General features: G+C 38.3%; 1 protein-coding gene across 8 annotated transcripts in view; it reads right to left on the bottom strand.

The window, feature by feature from the left end:
• Window positions 1-3,107: 3,107 nt before the first annotated feature.
• MYB (MYB proto-oncogene, transcription factor) overlaps window positions 3,108-20,533 on the bottom strand; it is a gene marked incomplete at both ends in the record, with an annotated part of 33,693 nt that continues 16,267 nt past the window's right edge. For 7 of the 8 annotated variants that reach the window (XM_082668983.1, XM_082668986.1, XM_082668985.1 and 4 more), the window contains 6 exons: window positions 3,108-3,224; window positions 14,195-14,302; window positions 16,685-16,795; window positions 17,900-18,025; window positions 18,118-18,232; window positions 19,456-19,598. In XM_082668983.1, the coding sequence (XP_082525109.1) occupies window positions 3,108-3,224; window positions 14,195-14,302; window positions 16,685-16,795; window positions 17,900-18,025; window positions 18,118-18,232; window positions 19,456-19,598 (720 nt within the window). The remainder of the gene's footprint in view (window positions 3,225-14,194; window positions 14,303-16,684; window positions 16,796-17,899; window positions 18,026-18,117; window positions 18,233-19,455; window positions 19,599-20,533) is intronic. The other variant, XM_082668989.1, reaches the window with a different exon arrangement.

Raw genomic sequence — 20,533 nt, 5'->3', positions numbered from 1 at the left:
ATCATAGTGACTTACGTCATCAATAAGCATGACAACATTTTACAAAGACGCAAGAATGCATTTACTATTTCATATAATCTTCACAATACCCCACAACCTTGAGATGTATTTTTATCTCCAATATAAGTAAAGTAAAGTTTAGGGAGATTAAGTAAAACTCTTACCAAGTCACAGAGCTGATAAAGGGCAGAGTCTGAACTTAAAACAAGACTGTTTGGGCTCCAAAACTGATTTTCTTTCAATGAAGCAGTGTGGAGAACCTCTTATTGGAAGCCCCTCATGTTGTTAAAGGTCCCTTGCAGTTCTAATGTTGTATACTTTCTAAAGAGAATAAGTTCTTCCTTGTACATTTTATTCACCTTGGATTATCAGCCCTATTAATGGCTGAGAGACAGTTTAGGATATTCTCTGTGTCTCTCCTATTCTCCGGATGTGCACATGTGGACTCAAACTTTACACATAGTGACTCAAAAGGACAACCATTGTTTGGGTAGTAAGTAATGCTGTTTCCATTTATTTTAGTACTAGAATCTCTGCGGTAGACAGCAGGAGGATTAAAAAAATGTCCAGGACAGATAAAGGTTTTAGAGTTGCTTGTGAAAGGGGTGCTACATTAATGTATTTATACATAAAACCTAAATTTACACTTCTTTTCATTAGTTTAGGTGCTTAGTCTCTAGTTATTACGTTATGTGCTTATTTCAAAAGTAAATATTTTGATTCTATATAATGCTGAATTCACTCTTGCCATTAATTTATTTTAATAGATATTCAATGACCCCTAAGTTGAACTCTGCAATTGGCAATGCACATTATCGATGAGATGAACATTTGACACACCACACAGCTTGCATCACTTAATTATGGAAAGCTTATGTAATAACGAACATTCGTATAGTGCATTATTTAACAAAAGTGCATTGTAGGAATGAACTCATTTTACAGATGGAGAAAAAAGGCTCAGAGAGGTTAATGACTTGTTCAAGTTCAAGCTCCTAGTAAGTGGCAGAATTAGCACCTCGAAAAGACTCTGCGGGTGTGTGAATGTAATAAGCTTCCTAACACTGAGATGTGTTATTATCTATTAGAAAGACAATCAAAGAATACTAAGCGATCTTAAAGACTAATAATTAGGGGCAACAAATCCTTGGCTCTAGGAACACCAAGTGCATCATGCATATGAGAATTCAAAATCTGAGTTGGAAAGGAGTGACTAAAGGAAATTGTAAGGAAACTATGTGAAAGGGATATTGTAGCACAGTGAGAACACTGAGCTGAGAGATGGAAGCCAGTGGAAGTTGGACAGATGGATGCCTCGGCTGGGTCGCCCTGTCCTTACCCCAGTGGAAAAATGTCCTCTGGCTCTGCCCCAGGAGGCTGATCAGCTGCCTTGCATCCAGGTACTCCTGTACCTTCCAGCTTCCGGTTGGTTCTGCCAATGAGGACCCTTGGCAGATATGGGAGGGACAGGGAATATAAAGTTAGGGGTTACCCTTGGCTCTCTTTCTGTGAGAATTCCAAAGGTCGCCGCTCCTCTCAAGAGCTCCTGCTTTCCATGACTCTCCCCTTCCACATGACAGTGTCCTTCAGGCCTGCATCCATGAGCACGCACTACCCTTTGTGGTCCTGCTACCCCCTGCCCACATCCGTGGTATCAGTACCCTTGTAAACGACCTCTCCTTGCATTATTCTAATTCAAACACTGCTGGGACCCTGAATGACAGATTCTGGATGATTCTTCCCAGCTGTCATTCTGCACATGATTATTTTGGGAACTACTGAACTTGGTTTGCTTGTCCTTCTTTCTCCAAAGTTATAATTCTTGGCTTCTTCAAGTGAAGTTCAGATGGTGTGCAAATTATTAACAGAGGAAAGTGCTCTGCTTTCACTCCATTTTCTTAAAATTGTAACTATTGTCCACAGTCGAAAGTAAGACAGAAGTCAAAAGTAAGTAAAATAAGGGCACAGCTTTATTTCACTACAAGGCAGTAAGTACACTGTCATATCAAAAGTTCAGTGCCGGCCATCTTGCACCGAATGTTCTTAAGGCAGCAACTGGCTATCGACCTCAGCTGCAAACACAGGTTCTGTGTGGCAGTTCTGAGACTATACACTTAGAGACCACGGGGAATGCTGATTAAACACATAACCCCTGAATTAAAGAACAGTCAGGCTGAACTCAAAACAAAACATAGAACTTCAACAACACAGATCTCCCAAGAAAGAAGTGCAGTGCATGCTCTTATAAACCAACAATAATAAAAGACAAAAAACAACCACAAATGCAAAATCTCCCAAACAAGTTTTCCAATGTATTACAAAAGGAAAAAAAGTATATATATATAAAAAATAAAAAAGTTTGAAATACTAGTGCATAGTCAATTACCTAACACCAAGTTTCTTTTCTCTCCGTCCCAAGCTCTACTGCCCCTCTGATACTAGCAGCATGTCTACAGGCTAAGACCATAGCAGCAAAACACATTTTTTTTCATTTGGCATGTACAAAATTAAATTACTGAATAAAAATATAATTTTTTATAAAACTATTTCATACAGTAATAATTTTTAAAGCAAGCTAACAAAAAAACCCTCATAAAATGGTTTAGTACAGTAAATGTACCTCCAATGTTATTAACCATAAATGAGCATTTACAATATTGATTACTTATTCCATGGTGTTAAGCCAACATTTATAGTAATGCATTGTGTTTAGTGATTGAGAAAAGTGAAATATTGGAGTACCTTTTTGTGTAAAATTTCAAAAACCCTATCACAGAAAAAATACTGGTCCTCTTAAAATACAGATAAATCACTTTATGTTTTTTTTTTATTTTAAAAATCTGCAGTAAGATACTAACTGACTACAATTCATGACCTAATAATTTAGGTAAGACTGTTATTTATTAATTTTTTAAAAAAAATTCGTTTAGTTGGGTGAAATCTGATACGATTTCATCCACCTAAATGCACTTGGTGCTGTTCTCAACTGTTGTACCACAACAAAAATAGGCTCTTCTCCCATTCATGAAAAGTTTCATGTAGAGGAATGCTATATCCCAAATCAACTTGAAGTGTTCTGAAAACCATAATGCTTGTCTGCAAACGTCTCACATGACCAGAGTCCGGGTTGAGAAGGCGTTCACGTATTTACGAGCCTGACCGGAAGCCGTCATCTGATCGTCTGTCTTCCCACAGGATGCAGTTTCCCAGGCACCGCTACAAGGCTAATGGGGAGAGAGAAGGCAATGGCAAGGTCAGACCGGGAAGCACACACTTTAGCCCACAAATGGATTCCCAGTCCCAGCAGGGCCAGCAGAAAAAAAGGGTGACCTCCAGACAGCAAGTAGTAGACACCAGGGAGCCTTTGTCAGATAAAATCTTCCCTCTGACAACCAGGAATCCAGCATTCTTAAGTGATATTAATTATCAGAAATTGTTTATCGCGAAGAGAGAAAACCCACTCCAAGCAGTATGATAAGATACAGCTGTATCTTCACACTTGAGTGCCTTTTGTCTGTTAGAAGATTTTACAGAGTTGGAGACAGGAATGAGTGTAATCCCCCAGATACCTCAGGTGAGCTGTGGGCATTTACTTATTAAGCAAACTGGTGAGTACTTGAGCCACCCAGCAAGGAAGCTCCTGTAGGTGCTGGAATTGATCAACACCTACTAAACATAGTGTATCTTTTTAAACAATGAAATTGATTAAGTTGAGTTATGAAAATTTAAATTTATCATTAAAATGGATATTTATCAATTAAATACCAACTAATTAAGAAATATCGGTTTACTTGGATAGCTTACTTTTTAAAGATACATTGGAAGTTACAGGATGGAACTAATATCTCATGGGCAGCATCTGGATCCTTCACACACATGATCTCATTTACACAGCACAACTACCCTGGGTGGGAGGTTCATTCTCTCTTAAACTGGGCAGGAAATGGAGACTCAGAAAGTAAGGATAACTTGCCCAAGGCCACTCTATGGGTAACTAGAGTAATGGTTTTGAACGTGTGTCTGTCTCCTGCGAGCCCTGGCTCCTGCCTTCCCTCCATGTTGCTTCAAACCAAAATATGTACTATTTGTGCCCTACTTAGTTCCCAAAAGGATTTAAGATGCTTACAAAGTAAATATAAGCAAAGAGAGTTTAAAAAGTGGACAAGGCAGGGTCACAGAGAAATGTGGAAAAAATAAATAATACGAAGAAGAGGTGAGATTTGTATTTAAAACACTTGCCATGAACTATAATGCACCGGCAAGATGTAAACTCCAAACATGGCTCTGAGCTCTCTAGCAGTCAATGCAAAGAAGGAAACAGAAACACAAGCAGATATAAGATTTGCTGTCTGTAAGCTCAAAAAGAAATCAGTGGTTTTAAAAAGCACAACTATTCCTAGTGTTGATATCTAAGAGGGATGCTTTTCATGGACAAAAGAAGAATAAGAAAAGAAAGGCCTCTGCTGTCCTTTAAGAGAAAAAATGAACACATGTGAAACCGGTGGAGTGACGACAGGCAGATGAAAGGTTTGTGGTCCCACGGCCAGAGGAGGAGGAGAGGGGACACCAACGAGCAGCCAGGGCCATGCTCTAGGCAAAGGGCATGAATAGGCAGGGTTTAGATAGACAAGTGGTAAAGAGGGTAACCCAGGTGGGAAAATAACATGAAAGAGTCAGGAAGCTGCAGTTTGTACACTGCTTGTGGGAGGGACTGGGAGACAGAGAGGAAGGGACACAGTGGATTTAATGACAACATTTAACAAGTGCTTACTACGCACCACTCACGCTTCTAAGCATTTTACATGTATCATCTCATTTAATTCTCATACAAAACACCAGTGGCATAAATATGGCTCATTACACATGTTTTACAGAGCAGGCAATTTTAAAGGAAGAGAGAGCTGAGGCAACACCCTTAAAGTCACCCAGCTAAGAAGTGATGAAGTAGAAATGTGAATCCGGGCTCTAACTCGCTGCTTCCATTAGAGTTCTTATCAGTGGGAAATTGTAGGGTCCGGTCAGCAGGGCCTTGGAATGCAGGAAGAAGTGCTTAGATGAGGTGTCAAAGTCATCAGACTTTTAGCAAATAGGTGAGACAATTCCAAATGAACGTGGTATTTGTATGTGAAGGGGCTTCCTTGCCTAGGGTCTGGAATAAATTTTCAGTGACATAAGGTTTACAGTGCCATGTTTCTAACTTGTAAACTTTCACAGGACACAAAGTAGATTACCCAGTTTCTGCCCAGTCTGTCGTGCCATCTCACTGCCAATGTAAAGGCACCATCCAAGTTTACACATATTTACTCTCAAGGCTCAGAGGCTCAATACATAACTTGAAATACTACATAGGCAAGATTGATTATCATAATATTTTCCCGGAACTGTGAATCACAAAAATGACAGGACAAAGATGACAAGGCGTTCTGGGCTGACTTCTGCCATTGAGTCACATTTAATGTTTTACTAAGTAAAATCACCAGAGTAGGTTAAGCATTCTTTGATACAGTTCTGAATAAATGATGTTTGTCTAGTTTGAAGGAAGTGGGTTACATATACATATTTCTTTGGTGTGTTATCTGCCCATCCAAGTCTCATATTTTAGTTTAGTTGACTGCTTACATGTTGTTGCTAACATTTTTCAGTGCAGCACTGAAACACCTAATTGACACAAGGAATCCAATTAACAAAATAAAATTTAATGTTATCATTGTAATTTTGAGCTTGTATTTGTAGTGACACACATAGAACATATATGACAATGTGACATATAATAACAATGTGACATCCTAACATATGACAATGTGACATACAATAACAATATGACATATACTAACTACCATTTGAGAGTCAATAGTTAAAGATGATGGCTGTCCATGATGAGTACTATGCAGGGCTTAGAATCAGTGATGTACACAGAACAAAGTACATGGATCTTAAAAGCAAGTGACTAAAGAAGATGCAGAGGGCTTCCCTGGTGGCGCAGTGGTTGAGGGTCCGCCTGCCGATGCAGGGGACATGGGTGTGTGCCCCGGTCCAGGAAGATCCCACATGCCGCGGAGCGGCTGGGCCCATGAGCCATGGCCGCTGAGCCTGCATGTCCAGAGCCTGTGCTCCGCAACGGGAGAGGCCACAACAGTGAGAGGCACGTATACCGCAAAAACAAACAAACAAACAAAAAGATGCAGAATAAAATATCTTAATATGCTAATATCTTATATGTAAGCAAAACATAACAAAGATACACACAAAACCCAAAAATACATATTTCAAAAGAATACATACAAACAAATGAAGGGGAAGGGAGGATGTAGGTGAAAACGGAGATAAAAGTGAGGAGCAAGGAAGAAAGGATTGTTTCTGTTTTTCTCTGGTTAAGAATTTTTCTACTTAGCTGTGCTTCAATTAACATAGGATTAATTTTCTATATTAAAGTAAATTAAGTATCCTAAAATCCTATATTAATAGAATCTCATGCTTGCTTTTACAATGCCTCTTGGTAAAAGTCAAGTTCTGATCCTTGACAACATAGTACTTAATTCGGGATTCCCAATGTCTGTTCAAGAGAATCTAACACAGTTATCGGCTTAGTATATTTTCAACTTGGACTTTAACTGTGTTCTTGTTGGATCTCCCAGATGGCTCATCACTTATTCATGTTTGGCTCTTCCTCCAGGACCAGATATTTAAAACAAGATCAATATAAAGAAGGTACCATATATTTTTAGTTAGTACTTTGAAAACACTTTTCAAACAGTCAGCTTCCCCCAAGTCAAAATGAAATTTATGAAGAAATAAATCAAATTGACTGACCTATCCGAACTTCAGAAAGCAGAGCATTTGAGGGGCACCTAAGCCCTGAAGCTCAGAGTTGAGGGAGGGCAAGACGACTTGGAACACCTGAACCTCCCAGTGTAGACAGACACCAAGACACAGTAGCCACTGTGTGCAAGAACCACTGAGCGCAGAACAAAAAGGCGAACGTGAGTGGGCAGCTCCTTTTCCGCACCGTGAGAGTACAAAGCAAGCACTTCTTACAACCATGAATGGAAATACTGGTCAGAGCAGACACATACCTACTTTGTGAAGGTAAAGGAAGAGCAGAAGTTCGAATACTCGGGTAAGAAGCGAAATGCTGAGGTCCACCAGCCAAAAGGGCAGCTGCCTCCTCCTGCTATTTCTTTCTCCCTCCTTACCTTGAAGCCCTGGGGCCCTGGGCCAACTTTTCAAGCTGATGGAATAGTTCTGACAAAGGAGGATTAAATGTCTTCGTGCTAGAGGATGTTTTTTAATACTGTCATATAGATCCTTGGGCACTCTCTTCATTCCCTCTCCTTAACTGTTAGTTTCATTTACACTAAAGAATTAGTAAGAATTACAGATTTTGGGCTTCCCTGGTGGCGCAGTGGTTGAGAGTCCGCCTGCCGATGCAGGGGACACGGGTTCGTGCCCCGGTCCGGGAAGATCCCACATGCCGCGGAGCGGCTGGGTCCGTGAGCCATGGCCGCTGAGCCTGCGCGTCCGGAGCCTGTGCTCCGCAACGGGAGAGGCCACAACAGTGAGAGGCCCGCGTACCGCAAAAAAAGGAAAAAAAAAAAAAAAGAATTACAGATTTCGGCACATGAATTCTTGTTAAATGACTAACCCATGGTGCTGTTGCAGACATGTCACTCTACCCTAATTCATTACAACATTAATAATCCTACTGCACATCTTCCTCCTCTTGCCCGCGAGTTATCTTACTTATCCCATAATTTACCTTTAATTGCCCCTGGGCAGAAGTGAACTGAAAAAGGACTGTCAGAGGTCTAACTGGGATATCCTGCTGAAGCACTTTAAATAAATACGCAGATCCTTTATATAAAACAGAAGACAAAACATGAGACAAGACCATGTCCACAGGTGGTTTTCTGTCAGAATTAAATTATCTCCACATTTTCACTTAGAATATGAATGGTTTTTTCATCATGCTGAACAAGAACTGCCATTGTCGTTCTATTCATAGAGCAGCTTCACACAGTAGCTGCTGCCGTCAATAGCCTTGGCAGGGTATGTGCTTTACAGTTCACAGACCTCATAAGAAACTTGCGTTAAGTCATGAAAAAATGATTTTGCAAAACCAAAACAACTTATAAGATGGTGTTATGTTTTTCTGTTTCATTTTTTAAAATAATAGGCAGATATAAATGGTGTCCAAAAGACTAAGAATTATTTGATAATTCCATTTAACCTATCTGAAGAAAAGAATTACTCTGGACTAAAATTCTAAAAGTCAGAATTCCTTCCCAGTGGGGCATCTTTTAAAATGTATTAGTTATCTAAGAGATAATGTTGAAATCTTTAGCTGTATCTTGAGAGTCAAGAATAAACCTGAGATGAAGTGTGGCTAAGGTAAGGTTAATGGTTATCAAACTTTTCCCACGCATAAATGCTTCCCTATGTCTGCACAAAACAATTAAATGCTCCCAACTTCAGAGTTGCTAACTTTTCATAGAAAAGAGACCTAAAAGTTAGCGTGGGTCAAAGGTCCAGATGGTGATGGAGGGTGTTCCATCCACCAGCGCCTTCACATCCCACCCACGTCTAAGTTAACAATCGCTAATAGGGATGGACTTTTACCAAATTTGGAGTTTGTCGCCAATGTCTCTAGGGTTCTTTTCATCTTACATGTTGATAGACTTCCCAACAGTTGTAGTCACATAGCCTCAGATGTCACAATTTTTTGAAAGAATAGCTCTTTCCTTAGTCACATATTGGTTTTCAACTATTGAGATTAAGATAAGTGCCAAATTGCTCTAAAGCAATTCTATCTTTGTTGGCCCAAGGAAGATTCAATATCACAGTGTTTACCAAACCCAACCAAACAAAAAAAAAAATCCAGGTCGTGTACTCTCTGGGGTAGAGCACTCTGAATTTGAGCTCAACTTGCCTTCCCCACTCATTTAGCCTTTCTCAGTTCACCCCAAAAACTGTACACGGTAAACTTGCTTATTATATAAGATATATTGAAAGCAGGTCACTGAAATATTATTGACAGCTATGTGAAATCTTGCCAGGGCAAGTGGAAAAAAGTGACCCAAGGGAGAACCAAATGGATACAGAGGTATCCAGGGGAGTAGGTCAACAACAGCACACTAACACTAAGAAATGCCTGGAAAGATCTATGTCACATGGAGACGGACTGTTTCTGTGTCAGTTGACATGCCAACACAAGCAGCAGAAAAATAGAGAAGACCAGTAAATCAGTTGTCTCATCTCCATAACACCAAAGAGATCTGACTACCTTTATTTCAGGAATCAGTTGAATCAGCAATCGCTTTTGGTGACCCACTGACACAGTTCTGCCAGAGTGGAGCAAGGAATGAGAAAGAACATGTGAGAGGAAATAATACACCAGAGTGCAAAGTGAGGCCTCCTTGCCTATGTTTCTAAGGACAGGGACAGTGCATACCCTTTGTCTGAAAATAGGTACCACCAATGTACATTGGCCAGTGTGCCGCCATTTTTTTTTTTTTTTTTTTTTTTTTTTGCGGTACGCGGGCCTCTCCCGTTGTGGAGCACAGGCTCCGGACACACAGGCTCAGCGGCCATGGCTCACGGGCCCAGCCGCTCCGCGGCACTTGGGATCTTCCCAGACCGGGGCACGAACCTGTGTCCCCTGCATCGGCAGGCGGACTCTCCACCACTGCACCACCAGGGAAGCCCTGTGCTGCCATTTTGAAAGTAATATTATATCCATTTGATCTTCATAGAAACCTTGTATGATAAGTGGAGGAAATAACTATAGTCCCCAATTTAAAATGAGAGCATTTTCATCTGAAGAAGTTAATGAATTAAAAACATGCAGTTAGAAACTGCTGATGTCTAGACTAGAACCCAGGTGCCTGTTGCCTGCATGCTAGCTTATTACACTCCTTAGCAATGCCAATCATGCAAAAAGCAATCCAAAGCACGTGGAACTGAAGCAGTGAGCTTCAACTGCTTGCAGTAATATCGTAAGATTCTTTGATGCTGTGCAAATGTGTTTAAGTGTTAATGGCTTGAGAAATTTACTTAAATTAAACTCACTGTTTTTAAAAAGTAAGGCTAGGACAAGGCAAGTCAGGAAATTAAAATTTAAGGCTGTCATTCTGTGGTTACAAAAAAGAGGAAAGTGAGTGAGTAAAAAGCATATGAACACATCTTTTACATTTGGGTTTTAAACAGGAATAAAAGGAAATTATAATTTAAGAGAAAAATACAGAAGTTCAGAGGCTTATAACTTAAGTACAGTTTCAGATCTACCAATGAAAATGTCTACCTTAGGAAATGTTTATTGGCATAATGTATTTATTTCAAAATGTAAAGCAAATTGAAAGCACATTGAGAAAAACAGGCAGTTCTTTTCTCCTTGCTGAGGGAGCTGTGTGTGTGTGTATGTGTGTGTGTCTGCCTTGGGCTCTTTCAGGGTAACTTTCGAACAGCAGAATCCAGTAGTGTTCCACAGTGAATCTGCCTTTCCTGCTCCAAACTGCAAGCTTTCTAGGCTGAATGTCTATTTCCTCATTTGTGTATAAGCTTCTAGACTCCATTCTCTACTACCATACAGCATGAGGAAAACAGCACAATGGTCCGAAAATCTCACATATTCTGAGCTACATGAAAGACACAAATATCAAAAATGTCTCAGGACATTTTTATTATAAGAGTCCCTGTTTGTTTTTACAATTAAAGTTTAGGCAACTAAAAAAAAGAAGAAATCCAACTATTATACTATTATGCAGCTGCTGCAAATTCCTTTTAAAAAAAGATCAAGCATAAATAATTTCAAAACCAAATATAACATTGTGCATAATGGTTTATAATAGCCTCTAAACATTATAGCTTATGGACTAGGGGTATTGGAAAGCTCTGAGTTATTAAAATTCTTTGCTTCTCAATGACAACCCGCATAAAAAATGGGCATACTTAGCACCCTGAGTTTGGTCTCTACATACCATTTCCCACTAAAAGGATCACAGCACCTTAGGGAAATGGCTGGTTCCAAGAAGAGAGGAAGGACATGTAACTATTACACGTATTCATGTATAAGCACATGCATTTATATGTGTATTAGAAGCTGAACTATAAAGCCCCAATATTTGGGGCCTCAAAACAATAACTACTGTGTCTAAAGTGTTACAGCTATAATTAATTAAGCCAAGGATCATTACCACTGAAATGACAGAACACAGAATTGCACAATTAGTGTAGTCTTCAATAAACTTTTCTTGTACCTAAGTAAATTTATTTAGTCAACTAGATGGATAGATGATCAACTGTACTATACAAATGACATTTTAGAAGTATTGGAAATTTAAAATATTTTAGGAGTCATATTTAGTTGTTTTAATTAAATGCACTCTAACAAAAATGTCTAGATTGTTTGCTTAAAATCCCATTTAACATTTGATTTATTATAAGTACAAATGACAAAATTTCTAGGTTATATAAAGTACTCAAGTTGAATAGCCAGATCATTTAACAAATGCACAACATGTTCAACAATACTGTTCATGAGAAATCTGCCTAATTAGGTCAAATTGAATTATCAATGGAAATATATGATAAAGCATAATGGTTTTAATAAAAAATTACCAAATTGCTTAAAATTACCTACATAAATATTGTTGAGTCAGGGTTATATGAAATATAGGCAATATATGCTTAAATATTTAGAATCACCTGACGCATTTTCTGATATTTATCACAAAAGTTTGAAACTTTTTAGAAATCATATATTTCTATGGTACGAGAAGCTATGTTTCCATGACACAAAATGAAGGAGATACATGGTGCGTGCCATTCACTCATTCATTCTTAAAATGAATTAGTTATCTATTATAGCAGGTTATTAAAATATATTTGAGTGGTGTAAATCACTAAAACCATATAATGTAGATAGAAGCATTGACTCCAAAATCAACTTATAGCTCTCAATTATTTAGTTTAGTGGAGCCGACAAATGTTACCTTCATCATGTGATGTACGTAGGTGGCTTAATCTCAATATACAATATCAGAATCTGTAGAGTGCCACATATGGCTCACCGATATACTAGAAAATACTGACTAATAAAAACAGAGCTACTAGACTTCCCTGGTGGTGCAGTAGTTAAGAATCTGCCTGCCAATGCAGGGGACACGGGTTCAAGCCCTGGTCTGGGAAGATCCCACATGCTGCGGAGCAACTAGGTCCTTGCGCCACAACTACTGAGCCTGTGCTCTAGAGCCCACGAGCCACAACAATTGAGCCCGCGTGCCACAACTACTGAAGCCCGCGGGCCTAGAGCCCATGCTCCACAACAAGAGAAGCCACCACAATGAGAAGCCCACACACCGCAACGAAGAGTAGCCCCCGCTCGCTGCAGCTAGAGAAAGCCCGCGCGCAGCAACGAAGACCCAGTGCAGCCAAAAATAAATAAATTAAATAAATTAAAAAAAAATAGAGCTACTACTTAATACTGAGTTTCAAAGATAAGTAATATTTCCATCAAATAAAATATAAATATGCTGATGATAAAGTTCCATACTGATTATTTTTTTAATTAGTATCATTAAAATCTTCAAGGTAAAAATTAGACAACCTATTTTTTAGAAATCTGACACTCTTGCCAAATTTTATGTAATATATATATTTTATATCTGTACCATGTTTGGCTGGATATATTTTATTTATATCTGCATAAAGGTTTAGATTTAGGTTTTGCTAAACACTATTTGGTTAGGCCAAAAGCTTTAGGATTTAGTTTTAGGGAAAGAACCAGGGGGTTTCAACCTACATAATGATAACTGTCCCTAAATATATATATATGTTGCACTTTGCCACTTAGAATGCACTTTTTTTATACTATTATAAATATCGGTCAGATCCTAGCCTATGTTACAAAATATACATAAAACTCAACCTAGTTTAATTAATGCACTAATAGCACTAGTCAAATTCTATGCTCTGGTTATAATCCTTCTAATCCCCTTTCTTTGTCCCCCATATGTCCCCCTTCTGTTCTTTTCCTCATTTTCCAGTTCTTTGCCATATTCTGAGTCTTCTTCACATGGCTACCCAAGCCTGATTGACTCAGGAAGGACTCCAGATTCCCCACAAGGACAGACTTTCCCTAGTCCACACTCCAGTCAACAGTCACCTTTCATCAAAGCAGTTGGATCAGATAGAAGCCACAAGGAGAGCAATCTGATGGAATTAAGACACAAAGTGTGCCTACAGCCCTTCCAGCTGTATTTGTATTTCTTAAAAATAATGCTAAATATCAGAAATGCTTTAAAGGAGGTAGTCTTAAGAGTCTCACAATTTGGAGAGAGAAGGCCTACTGCAGTGATGGGAAAGCCCTTCCAGGAACAGGACACTCTTTCAAATCACACTGCCTAAAACAGTGCCTTTCCCTCACAGGACAACTGTGACTTTCCACTTCCTAATCCAGGTTCTCTGCATGCTGCAGGGGCTATGGCTTTTCCCTCAGTGTAGCACAGGAGGATGGAGGGGAGGAGGGCTCAGCAGGTGGCTGGGTATTGGGCTATTGAATGTTGGGAAATGCGTTAAATAATTTAAGGGAACAAATTTGCATTCTTATTTACATTTGGCTGGGGATTAATTTGGAATTTGTTGTATTTCATCAACATACACCTCCTTCAAAAAAGGGAAATCTCTTTTGATATTAAAACCTGTGAGCAGATGTTCAACTACAGATTAGCCACATAACACTGACAGTTGAGTTTGTCATTCTGATAGTCAAATATGTTGTAATTCTTTTCTAGCTATCTAATTTCAAACTTCATTGAAAATCTAAACAGGGTCTGAGCTTTGATGGCTTAGTGAGGGAGCAGAAAACATAAAAAATTTTGAAACTAAAATTAAACTATACCAATTTTTTATAAAACCTTTAAAAGTAGAAGAAGGAGGTATTGACACATGTGTAATTAACAATCTTAGTCTCAGTCACAGTAAGAAATGTTTCACTTCATCAGGCTTTGGGAGCCTGCTCTAATAAGAAATTTCCAGTGAGTCTCATATGAGTGGCAACAAGGAATTTTAGGAGTTTTTTAGACATTGGGAGTTGTTTAAAAGCATCACTCCTCTATGTCTAAAATGTTTTTCTTTTTTTTAAAAAAAAATTTTTTTTAGTGAATGACTTTTAAGATACCAATGTTGGAATAATAATTACCTGCAAGGGACTCGCCAGGGACCTGTTTTTAGGTACTGTAAATGCTTTGAGAACATTGTCTTCATCTTCTGATACTGGTGTCATTAAAACGGAACTTGTAAGAATATTCTAAAGGGAAAGAGAATAATTTGACATTTAAATGAGGTTGGATAATAGGAGAGCCGACACAATTCTAACACTTCAGAGAGTAGATTACTATGAGTTGACACACATTGGCAGGAAAAAAAATGCAGGTATTTGCCAGAAATTCTCTTCCCAATGAGCTAAACTGAGAACTCAACTATGTACTAACACTAATCCCACTGTGGCAAACATCACTAAAGCAAAAAGCTTCAGGGTCCCACACAGTTCTAGGCATGAGGCAGGCACTCAAAATACATCTGCTAAATGGATTAATAAATTTGTGCTTTTAAAAATTTATTAAACTCTGGTGAGAGAACTGTTTATTTCATATATTGGTAAAGAAATATTTTTGACTTACAGATTAATGGCAGTATAATATGATGGTGAAAAGTATGGAATTTAGAACTAGGCTAAAGTTCTAACCCAGAACCGCCACTTATAAGCTATACAATCTTGAGTAAGTGACTAAGCCTCCCTGTGCCTCAGTTTCCCCCCTGGTGTAATGGAAATGATAATGTTACCAACCTTGTGAGGATTAGATGAGTTAACGTATCTAAAGCTCTTAGACTATTCCTCACCACTTAGAACACACTGAATAAATATTAGCAATTGCTATTAGCTTTGATTCTTCATAAGAGGAAAGGGCAATCATTCACAAGTTACAAACTTTAAAATCGAATGGTTAACCAAGGGCAACACAAAAGAAAACAAAACTACCAAGCCACAAAAAGACACAGAAGAAATTTAAGAGCATGTTACTAAGTGAAAGAAGCTAGCTGGAAAAAGCTACACACTGTATGATTCCAACTATATAATATTCCAGAAGAGGCAAAACTAGAGACAGTAAAAAGATCAGTGGTTGCCAGAAGTTGGAGGGATGAATAGTAGCAGAGGACTTTTAGGGCACTGAAACTACTCTGCACGATACTATAATGGTGGATAAATGTCAGTACAAATTTGTCCAAATCCATGGAACGAATAACACCAAGAGTGAACCCTAACATAAACTCTGGGCTTAGGGTGATGATGTATCAATGTAGGCTCACTAGTTGTAACAAATATACCCCTCTGGTGGGGTGTGTTGATGATCGGGAGGCTGTGCATATGTGAGGCCAGGGGATATATGGGAAATCTCTGTACCTTTTGCTCAACTCTGCTGTTAACCTAAGACTGCTCTGAAAAATAGTCTATTAAAAAAATGGTGGTAAGCAAAGCAATGCAATATCGGGTACAATAAAGGGAATTTACTATAGACACTGTGATTAGCACTATGCTGGATACTACATAAAACCAAACAGGAGACAACTTAGCAAGGAGGAAATACAGGCATCCCCTGCTATTCAAAAGTTCGCTTCACACCACTTTGCTTTTATGAAAGTCCTACATTAGCACCTAATATTTTCGCTAACTGCTAACCAAAAGAAGCCTGAAGAGAATTTTTGCTTTTCTTTTGCAGCCACAACTGTTACAGAGGCAGCACACACCCTGGGTAGTTAGACTGGCACCGCCAAGCTCCTTCCCCAGGCACTACACTCAGCATCTCAGCATCAACCCCATAGTTTTGAATTGTGTGAGCACCTGTGCTTTATCTCAATTTCCTTATTTTTATTCACTTTTTATTGAAGTATAGTTGATTTAAAATATTATATTAGTTTCAGGTGTACACCATGGTGAGTTGATATTTTTATAGATCACACATCATACACAGTTATTAAAAAATACTATCTTATCTGTGCTATATATTACATCCCTGTGACATCTACTTTATAACTGGGAGTCCGTACCTCTTAATCCGGTTCACCTATTTCGTCCCTCTCCCCACCCCTCTCCCCTCTGGCAGCCACTAGTTTGTTCTCTGTATCTGTGAGTCTGCTTCTATTTGTTACATTTGTTTCTTTTTTTTTTTAATTTTATTTAATTTTTGCACCTGTTAGCAAGATATGTCCGAAGGTAAACTGCTTCTTTGCTTTACGTCATTTTGGCCTACTAAAGGTATCATAGGAATGCTCTACTTTCAGATAGCAGGGGAAACCCTATACTACATTTAGAAGACAAATAAGTAAATTAAAAGAAAATGTAAAACTTAATATTCTGTTTTCATGGAAATGTGTATATACATGCAGCAGATTTTTTAAGTGGCAAGGACTCAGATCATAAGAAAATAAACACGTCTGCAATTGAACACAGTCTATTTCCAACACATGTAGAAAATCTCACTTTATATTCAACATTAATAATCATAAGAAAATAAGCATGTGAGAGAATATTTAGAAGTATGATGCACTAAATGCCGAAACCACAGTGGTCCCACACGCCACACACAGAATTCTGTGAGCTGCCCACATCTCATAACATGTCATAACTTACGGGCACATCTGCCACAGGCGATGCCTGTGTGAACAGCTGAGTGTTCAGACTCTCCCCTTCCCAGTGGTCTGAGCAGAAGAAGTTTCCTGTTTTATCAGTTGGAGATTCCACCTAAAAGCAAACAGGAAGTGCTTTGTTGTTTCTAGAGCTAGAACTTCCCATGAAACTGTTCAACTCAAGAGTAAACTTCTGTAAGATGAATAAGGTCTGGGGATCTAATGTATAATACGGTGACTATAGTTGCTAACACTGTATTGTATAACTGAAATTTGCTAAAAGAGTAGAACTTAAATGTTCTCACTGGAAAAAAAGGTAAACATGTGAGGAGATGGATGTGTTAATTAACTCAATGGGGGAGAATCCTTTCATAAGGTACACGTGTATCAAAACATCACATTGTACACTTTAAATACTTTATAATTTTATTTGTCAATTATGTCTCAGTAAGGCTGAAGAAAAAGTAAATCTATGGCCAATCTCTCAACCACTTATCCTTATATGAAAATAAATTCAAGTGGCACTGTATCGAACCTGTTGGAAATGCTTCTTGACACCAATGTAAAACATTTAGCTAGTGGGAAGCAACAGCATAGCACAGGGAGATCAGCTCGGTGCTTTGCGATGACCTAGAGGGGTGGGATAGGGAGTGTGGAAGGGAGGCTCAAGAGGGAGGGGATGTGGGGACATACGTATGCATATGGCTGATTCACTTTTGCGTACAACAGAAGCTAATGCAGTATTGTGAAGCAATTATACTCCAATAAAGAGCTATTAAAAAAAACTACAATGAGGTACAATGCCACACTCATTAGAATGAATAAAATCAAAAAGACTTACCAAAAAAATAGATACTATTAATTTGTTTCAATTTTCCATGATGTCCAAAAATTAAATATCTATGTATCAACCAGTCATCCATCCACCTATATATCAGTGATTTTAAAAAGTACAATACAAAACTGCTTCCTTCTCTTTCCTTTATACTCTCTCACATGTTTTCTGTTCAAACAGGAAGGAAATAGAAGTGGCTCGGCTTCCCAAATGCAAGATTGCATGCCTACAGCTTGGCAGTACCTCGTAACTGCATCTTATATGAAAATCTTTTATGAAAAGTGGTGTTGTTACACAGTGCCTCCCCCCTCCCCCAGACACATCAAGCTGCCCACAAGGGACAAAAACAGCAGGGTTGTTCCTTCCAAAGAATCTTGTGTTTACCTCTTGTTTGATCTTCTTCAGTAAAGGTGGTCCATTTTCTTGAAACTCAGCAACAATTCCAGATTCATCAGATTCCTGTTTAATCACATCTTGTAGGTCTTCTACTAGATGAGATGGTGTCTGAGGCTGAAGGGATGATTGGGTACATTTGTATCAGAGGAAAATTTCTGTCTGTGCTAATAAACCAACTAAACCCCAAGAACTTTGTGAGAACTTACTAGCATCTTCAGGGGACCATATTTAATTTCTTGAGCTGCGAGTGCATGTTTGAATGGTGTAGGAGTTCTCGGAGAGCTTTCTAGGATTGACCTTTTGATAGCTGGAGTTCTGAAACTTTAAGAGGAAAACAAGTTTTGGTTAAATATAAAAGAACATATGTCCCTTACATTTCTCTACCTATTAAATTTAATATTTTTCTACTGAATACAATAAACTCATTGATATGGAATAGGGTATGCTGATGAATCATATATGTATTGCTAGGGAAAAGATAATATGTACATCACATATTTCAAAATATCATACCACAAAACTAAGAGCATTAAATTATTTCTCATCTTTCTTTAATCATTCTGAAAACACATGTAGTACCCCTAAGCCTTTATAATGACCATAAGTATTGTGAAGATCTGATGTCATTTAAAAATCAATTTTATCTATTCATTATCTCTTATCTACCCACAACAGAAAACATATGTTAACCTTTTAAAGTGTATTTTATATTGGAAACAATAAAATTGCTTTTTTAAAAGGTTTCTTATAATTCTTATTGATGTTCTCTCCCATTTCTTTGAATTGGTTAAGGCTTTATTGACTATAAATGACTACTTAATCACTCCTTGGCTTCTAATCATATAATTTTCCTGGGGATGGCAAAAGAGGTCCTATCTATAGATAAATTTCAAAAAGAAAAAATAAGATTAAAAAAATATGAACTAAGTAAAGAACCATACTCATTCTTAAGTTTATAATCAAAGAGGAAAGAAGGCTGAAAAAGCTTGTTTTTGGTGAAGAAGAAAAAGACTTATTGAACAAACAGAAAAACTGAATGGAAAAGTTATTTTAAAATTACCTTTGCATATATAGGAAATTTTTTTTTTTTTTTTTTTTGCAGTACGCGGGCCTCTCACTGTTGTGGCCTCTGGCCTCTCCCGTTGCGGAGCACAGACTCCGGACACGTAGGCTCAGCGGCCATGGCTCACGGGCCCAGCCTCTCCGCGGCATATGGGATCTTCCCGGACCGGAGCACGAACCCGTGTCCCCTGCATCGGCAGGCAGACTCCCAACCACTGCGCCACCAGGGAAGCCCATATATAGGAAATTTTGAAATGAACTACAAAAGGTAATTTAGTTTATTCTCCTACCTTCTACCTCTAGGTAGTTCTAACATGCCCAGGACAGGCATATTCAATGTGGAGATACACATGACTATGTATATAAAAGTGGATCAGTAAAATTACATACATATAAATAGATCAGACATTTGGGGACTATATTCTATTAATTAAATATAAGTAAATAAAATAAATAATTTTTTTCTTGAAACAAGGACTTACATAGTATTTTCCTTTTGAGTTTTCACAGTCTGGTCTCTATGAAATGGTGTTGTAACAGTCAATTTGTGACCATTGAGAGAGGTGGAAGTTAAAGAAGGCATTTCCAAGTCTAAGTTTTCATGGTTATTGGAAGTGTTTAAGAACTAAATATGGGAAGAAAGAAAATATACTTAAATTAAACAGTGATTCTTTACTCAGCCCAATTTAAAAATGACATGTTGTTAACAAGTAGGTGTGTTTTACTGGACCATTATCTGAGATAACAATGATGTTAACAAGCACATAGTGTTTTATTTCAATTCAGCACCCGGGATTTGGAGTATGATTTCCAAGAAATAAAATCTAGAGTCAATGCTGAAAACCTTGCAAAATCCTAAGAAAACATTCTCAATAAGGACACTTGTCATTAAAGAGAATGAGATGCATTTCTTATTAACATTAAAGGTGTTAACGTGATTTTTTTTGGAAAGTAATCATTTTTTTCTTTCATACTTTGTTTTTTCTCTTTAATGATCTAGGAACCATTATTATATAAAGTTGACATTATGTGGAAAATTCTTGAATAATTTAAGCTGTATCTCTCAGAACACTGATGTTCTGGGAAAGTAATAGGTGTTCCTCAAATGGTTCCAAGGTAAAACAAATTTGGGAAACACACATATTGTAATCTCCTCCTGGAAATTCACAATGCACATCCGTATATTAAAAACTTTGAGAGGTCCTGCAGTAAACAAACCATTTTTTTTTTTTTTTTTTGCGGTACGCGGCCCTCTCACTGTTGTGGCCTCTCCCGTTGCAGAGCACAGGCTCCGGATGCGCAGGCTCAGCGGCCATGGCTCACGGGCCCAGCCGCTCCGCGGCATGTGGGATCCTCCCGGACCGGGGCACGAACCCGTGTCCCCTGCATCGGCAGGCGGACTCTCAACCACTGCGCCACCAGGGAAGCCCTAAACAAACCATTTTAATTTTGTTTGATTCAGTGTTTCCCAAACTTATATACCTATATATTTAGATGTTTTTCTGGAACATCATTAAAATCTTGTAGAACTAATATACTTCAGAACAGGGTTTGGAAAAT

Source organism: Grampus griseus (assembly GCF_964374135.1).
Source record: "Grampus griseus genome assembly, chromosome: 13".
Classification (NCBI taxonomy): Eukaryota; Metazoa; Chordata; class Mammalia; order Artiodactyla; family Delphinidae; genus Grampus; species Grampus griseus.
This window is presented reverse-complemented; position numbering and strand designations above follow the sequence as displayed.